Below are 7,156 nucleotides of genomic sequence, written 5' to 3' on the forward strand. Positions count from 1 at the left end.
TACTCGAATATCAGTATCCGTAGGTCTAATCGAGACAACGGTGAACCAAAGTCGGCCGCCGCTATCAGGAATATATAATTTGAATATATAATTTTAAGGAGTTTTTCTATTTCAGGCTTTAATCGGTGTAGTAATGGCACCTCAGATTGGAAAAGTAAATTAAAGTCTGTCAGTAATGATAATGTGTATGACATAAATTCTAAGTATATGATCATCAGGTCATTTTTCAGAACAATTAATATTTCTTCAGTGGTCTTGGATGGCTCATCAAACACTTCAGCACTGAAGTATGGAATTAGTGCAGGCAGTTGTTCCAAGATCCTGTCCACACATTGTTTGAGATAGCCATCTAGTTGTAGCAGGACTTAAAATGTTGTGTATTTCAGTGTTGAAAAATTCTTGCATCTCTAATAACTTTTTTTGCCTTTTGTCACTTCTAGAAAAATGAGAGCCAATATTTCTCAATGTATCCTCCAGAGATCTTGGGAGATGTAAGCAAGCCTTTGAGGCAACAAGGTCGATGCTGTGGCAAGAGCATTTTAGGCAAACAATGTTTTCAAATTCTTGCTTTAATCGAGAAAACACTGAGTCGTGTTCACCTACCATGGAATTGGTGGTGTCTAAAGAAAATCCAACAAAGTTACTAGGTGGGATATTCTTATTGTCAATGGTTTTTTTTAAACAATTAAACAAGCTTTCCCCGGTGCTTGACTCTGGCTCAACCATATCCAGAAATGATTAACATCACTGTCACAATGAATAGCAGTGATTGCACACTGTTTTTTTATGGAGTTGTCTGTTGTCTCATCTAATATTAAGGAGAAGTAGCTACCTGGTTCCTTAATATAATTTATTAGTTCTATTGAAAATTCAGGACCCAATATTTGTAAGACAATAGCAGTGGCCTTAGTTCTGCCCATTTGTAAGCCTTTGGCAATGTTGGAGTCTGGAAAGATGTTTGCCAAAAGAGGCACTAAGGTATCCATCAAGATAAATAGCAGGTTATTTGAAGCGAGCAGTCCGGCCAGTTTTAGTTCTGCGCGTTTAATCATTTTGTTTGTCTCAGTCTCTAGCTTGCTAACCAGCTCTAAAATAGTTTTATTAGTAGGTACTGTTCAACATCATCTGTTTGTGCCCTCTGCTGCCTAAATGTGTTTTTAAAACTCCTTTATGGTTAGGTAGCTCTAAATTACAAAATTTACATTTAGGGACCACATCGCCAATTCGCCATGGTCATTGGTGAACCTTTGCAGCCAATTTTTAAAATTGGGCATTTCCATCCATTTATCATTGAATGTTAGTGACTGGCTGTGTTGACTCTTCAGAAGGGCCAGCAGTAGCACCTGGTCATTTTTTTTGTAACAAATTTATCCATTTTAAATTGAACAGAACCACGCAAAACCCACTGCAACAAACAAAAACATGCCACTGCCACAACCATTTCTTAAACAAATATCTCATGCAATGCAAACACACAGGAAAGAAGAAGTGAAGAATTGTAGTTAGTAGTTACTTTAGTTCGTACTCTTTTCTTTGTATGTTACATTTGTTAATCCTAAGCCTGGTCACTGGTACAAATATGTCAGTAAGGTACAGCGGGCAATCAATAGTACACATCATAGATCCATTAACACATCACCTTTCGAGTTGCTGATTAGCACAGCATTAAAACTCAAAGAAGAGCTTAAATTGGTGGAACTATTTGAAGAAGAAAGTAGAGAAGAGTTCATTGAAAATAGGGATGAGCTGAGACAGCAAGCTAAATCACAGCTATGTATTCTTTTTTTTCCCTTGTTCCATCTACTTGGGGTTGGGTCTCCTTGATAGGGTGCGTCAGACATTTCGGTTCTGGGTTGTCGTTTCTTGAACTGCTGCGTGACATTTGACCATCACGTAGCTTTAGAGGTTGTCCTCTACCTCGTCGGAGGTTTTCGCTCAAGCTGAGCGCCACTTTAACCGTTTCTCATGACATGATCGTACCAGCGTAGTCTACGTTCTTGCAATTTGTCCGTGATTGGAGCCACTTTAAAACTTCCGCGAATGTATTCATTGCGTATTCTATCCAATCGGGTGACGCCGGCAGCCCATCCCACCATCTTCATTTCATTGACATGAAGACGTTTTAGACGTTGCTCATGAGTTTTCTTCGTGGTCCAGCACTCAGCGCCATACAGCACAGCGGGTCTAACAGCTGTCTAGTAAACTTTGCCTTTTATCTTTATGGGCATATAGGGGCATCACAAATAACTCATAAGAGTTTGTTAGTACCTAATGAAAACGTGATGCTACGAAAAGGTCATCGAAACTGGGTCCCAGCAAAGTAGTAACAGAAGAAGGTCACCGAGCCTACAAAGTAGTGACTGATGATGGTGCAATTTATAAAATGAAACTCCTGGCACCTAAAACCGACAGAAGATTCTACAGAGCTGGCCACAAAAGATCCAGTGCCAGGAACTGAAGATCCAGACCCTGTCGGACAACCGTCACCTATAGACCAGTCACCAGTCTCTGTAGGGCAGCCGTCACCTATATCACCTGCAAACTCCACGCGGACTGTGACGGGTCCAGAACCACAGCCGCTTCTGACAGCTCCTGAACCTCGAAGTACTCGCAGTGGGCGGCTAGTGGCCACTGTAACTGGCCATAAGCCTATATATGTATATAAAACATTTAATTAGTAAGGGGCCTTAATAAAAATATAAATTTATTCTTCTTTAAATTGTTTATTGATCTTGTGTCTATTTATTCAAACTTTCTCTCAAAAGTATTTCAATATAAATAAAATTGAGTTAAATAATATCAGAAATAGGACTAAAAACCTTAAAAAGCCAAATGATAACATTAATTTTAATTTAAGGAGAAATACCTATTATTTTGAAAACAGCGCCATCTGTGGACCGCGTGAGGAATTGAGTACGTTATAACGTACGTACATAAGTATTGACCGTCGAAGCATTATCAACAAGCTGTTTAACGTTCAAGTGGGTACTTGAGAAGGATCATAGATGGCTCTGATTAATCTAATATATCATGGTCAATCAAGATCAAACCTTATATAAGAGGAATAAGGCCTATTAAAGATTGGACGAGGGACGCGTCGTTATGACTTTTATTCAGAGATTTCGCAGGTGTTTGTCCGAGTTACGTTATCAGACAAATATGAGACCTAAGTAAAAGATGTAAGGACTACATCATGAAAATTGCAAATCTTCTAGGTACCTTCGTAATGTCGACAGGTTTTCTCGGAATTTTTGTCCGCATTCAGTGTTGCCAACTTAGTGGATTTTCCACTAGATCTGGTGGTTTAGGCATGCCTTACAGCGAGATTTTTTTGGTTTTAGTGGCTAGTGGATTTTATAGTGGATTAGATTGTTCCAGTTAGTGGTAATTTACGTAATTTAACCGCTAGTGTGATTCATAAAATGCTCTGTAAACGTTATAGTTAAAAATGAGCATTTAGGCCCGGAACTTCAAACACGGTTTAAGTTTAAGATGTAGGCAACATTGCTCAAATCAAATCTGTCGGGTCGGGGATTCCCCGATTATTGTCTACAAACTTCTTGAATAAACGATTATGAACGTTATTTGTACGGTCATTGGGTTAAGTTAAGTTTGATTTGATTCGCGAAAAGTACCTCCTATTAGTCACAGTCAGATCAGTTGATCAGTTCAGTTCAGTGAGTAAAGTGAACTAAACAAACAGTACAGTACAGTTTGCTATTGTTATGATAGAGGATACGTACTTCTTAATCTTACTTGAATGAAAACTGATTTCATAGTAGGTATTTAATTAATTATGCCTAAGCCACAGTACACCCAAAAGTTTCGTGATTCTTGGTTACGTGTACCAGAACTGAAGGACTGGTTGCAAGTAGTGGAAAGCACTGCCGGTCCAGTAGCTAAGTGTAAATTATGTGGTACATTATTAAGAAATCATTTTGGAGATTTAAAGAATCATGGATTATCTAAAAAGCACCGGCGTAATTCAAAGGTACGTAAATTTTATACGAATTCAGCTTTATGTTAAGTGTATACAGGAAAGACCTTTGCGGGCGAATATTATTTAATGAAGCACCTTTTCTATTACATTTGATTTATGTAAGTTCTTTTTCTTTCACAGATTGTAACTAAACAACCAAAATTGGCTTTCAAAGTTGAAAGCATGGGGAAAAAGAAAGAAGAAGCCAGGCTAGCATTATATACAGCGGCACATACTAGCATTCGTGTAGTGGATCATTTGGGAGACGTGATTAATCACACGCACAAGGAGGATGACAAAATTCACCTGCATAGGACTAAATGTACCCAAATTATTAAAAACGTTCTAGCACCTCATTTTTCACAAAATTTAATAGAAGATTTGAAAGATCAATCCTATAGTTTATTGATTGACGAATCAACCGATATCGCAGTTCATAAATATTTGGGAATTGTTATTATTTATTACAGCTGCACTCACAAAAAAATTATATCTACATATTTAGATATCCCAATGCTCTACGAGTGTGATGCAGACGGTATTGTTGCCGCCATAAAAGCATCACTCACACGATTCGGTATACCCCTAAAACATTTAATGGGCATTGGAACTGACAATGCTGCAGTCATGGTTGGAGTTAATAACGGTGTGTATGCCAAACTGAAAAGAGAACTACCGAGTCTAGTTTTGGTGCGCTGCATTTGTCATTCCTTACAATTAGCGGTCTCCGCAGCAACGAAGGAGTTCTTACCCAGGAATCTCGAATTCATTATTAAAAAAACATATGATTGGTTCAGCCGTTCTTCATCAAGGCAAGCTGCCTATAAAGAACTATACAAACTAATAAACGATGGTCATGACCCTTTAAAAATTGTTCAGTCTTGCCAAACTAGGTGGCTTTCTGTAGAGTCCGCAGTTGCACGGATTTACACACAATGGCTGGAACTAAAAACACATTTTAATATGGCAAAATTAAATGAAAGATGCTACACAGCCGAATTGCTGCATGCAATGTACTCTGATGATGTGAATTATGCATACATTTCATTTATATATCCAATTCTCACTAATGTTAACAGGGTTAATAAATTATTTGAATCGAAAGACGCAGATCATTCTAAACTGTATGACGAACTGACTAATTTAATTGATACACTTGTTGACAAGATAATATTGCCTACCCAGAAGGTAGATATTTTTACGCAAAATATTCAAGATTTTATAGATAATAAATGCTATTTGGGGTACAGATTTGAAACTCACTTGCAAACAATGAAAGATAAAGGACTTCCGCCAAATCAAGAAGAAATAATCCGCAATAGGTGCATCCAGTTCATTGCATCTTTGATTCAAGAATTGAAAAACAGATTGCCCGAAAACTTGAAACTCATGAAAAGTATTCAAAAAATCAGCGTAGAACACGCACTATCTCATAACAAAGAACCGATTACTGAATTGATGTTGCATTTTAACAAAAAACAAGAAGATATTGCGAAGATTGACGAGCAGTGGCATCAAATACATCTACTCAGTTGGAAAAATACAAAAAATACAAAGGAATTTTGGTACGAGGTATTGAAATTCGAAGATATAGCAGGAGAAAATAGATTTCAAGATTTGGCGACATTTGCGGTATCTTTATTAGTTTTACCGCACTCTAACGCTGATGTAGAACGATTGTTTAGCATGATGAACGTTGTCAAGACTAAACAGAGAAACCGAATGAAGTTTGATCTCCTTTCTTCAATTGTCACTGTTCGTGCAGGCTTAGCACGTGAAGGCAAATGCTGCAATAACTACACATTACCAAATACTGTAATACAAAAAATTGGAACTAAAGAAATCTATTCTTCCCAAACTGAACAAGCAGACGAAACAGACTCTTCTGATGATGATCATTTTTAGTTTAAGCTAAATATTTAAATTATTTTATTATTCTATTTATTGACAATAACAATATACATAATGGATATATACAGATGATTACTATAACTAGCTTATATCTAAAATAGGCCCTTGAGGCATTGTACCAAGGATGCTGGCGGCATTTCCTCGTTGTATCGCAATACTGATACGTTGTGCGAGGAAGCCGCCAGCTCTTCGGTTAATGTCATGATAATAACCTGTTGTTTGTATTAAATGAGCGTGCCACCATCATTCACAATGAAACCCTTTAATTTTATTAATTTTCTTTATTTAGGATTACCAATACATCTTACATGCTCTTAAATCTATTTAACAATCATGATTTATGCATATCTAATTATAGGTAACCACAACTTATATAAGTGTCCTGTACCTGTGAACAATAGTGAACATACAGTAAACTTATGGTGGCTATATGAATTAAATTGCTGGTCCATTTACATTACATTAACTGATGCTATTATTTGACATCTTGACAATTAGAATGATGTTAAATACATAGTTGATAACAATTATTGACTACTTATATACAAATATTTCCTATAAATATTTTATTAAGTGTCTGCTACCCTAAGGTTGTCTGGAAGAGATCGCTTTTTAGCGATAAGACTGCCTGTTGTTGTTACCTATATTGTTTTCCTTACATATGTTTAGATAGATAGATAGATAATAGTTTATTCATCACACATGGTAATAGGTACATTTAAAATATACATCATGTACATAATATCTATACTACTAACAAGTGCGACTAGTCAGGCATTTTTAAACTAAAGTGCATGCATGTCATAATTTGTAACATTTACACTTCATTAAATTCATTAATGTTATACAAAGTCTTGTTTAATAATAGGTTTTTCACTTTAGCACGAAACACTGTCAGTCTTGGTTCTTTTTTTTTACGTTAAGACTCTGTGGTGCACAATAAAGAATACTTACTTACTTAATTTACTTAAGTACCCTGTGTATACTATCAAAGCAATATACATATTTGCTGTGTTTTTTTATCATTTGATATGAAACTTAGCAGAATTTACTGATACAATTTATTACATTAGTCCTAGTCAATACTTTGGAGTTCGTCAATATCTGAGCAAAGTATGAACATTTCAACCATAGAATTACTTCAATACAAAACTAGAGTGGTGTTCACATAATTGAAATTTTGCTTAGACATAGAGAGTGAGAGAGGGCTAGAACTGCAACATATAAATATTTACTACTACATTGTATAATTAGTAGTCATGAAAG

General features: G+C 36.2%; 1 protein-coding gene across 1 annotated transcript; it reads left to right on the plus strand.

The window, feature by feature from the left end:
- The first annotated feature begins 683 nt into the window (after positions 1-683).
- LOC133533482 (uncharacterized) lies at positions 684-5,962 on the plus strand. The gene is made up of 2 exons (XM_061872473.1): positions 684-3,991; positions 4,121-5,962. The coding sequence occupies exons 1-2, from the start codon at positions 3,797-3,799 to the stop codon at positions 5,882-5,884; spliced, it is 1,959 nt and encodes a 652-aa protein (XP_061728457.1). The 5' UTR covers positions 684-3,796; the 3' UTR covers positions 5,885-5,962.
- The last annotated feature ends 1,194 nt before the right edge of the window (positions 5,963-7,156 follow it).

This window comes from Cydia pomonella, unplaced genomic scaffold, assembly GCF_033807575.1.
Source record: "Cydia pomonella isolate Wapato2018A unplaced genomic scaffold, ilCydPomo1 PGA_scaffold_169, whole genome shotgun sequence".
Classification (NCBI taxonomy): Eukaryota; Metazoa; Arthropoda; class Insecta; order Lepidoptera; family Tortricidae; genus Cydia; species Cydia pomonella.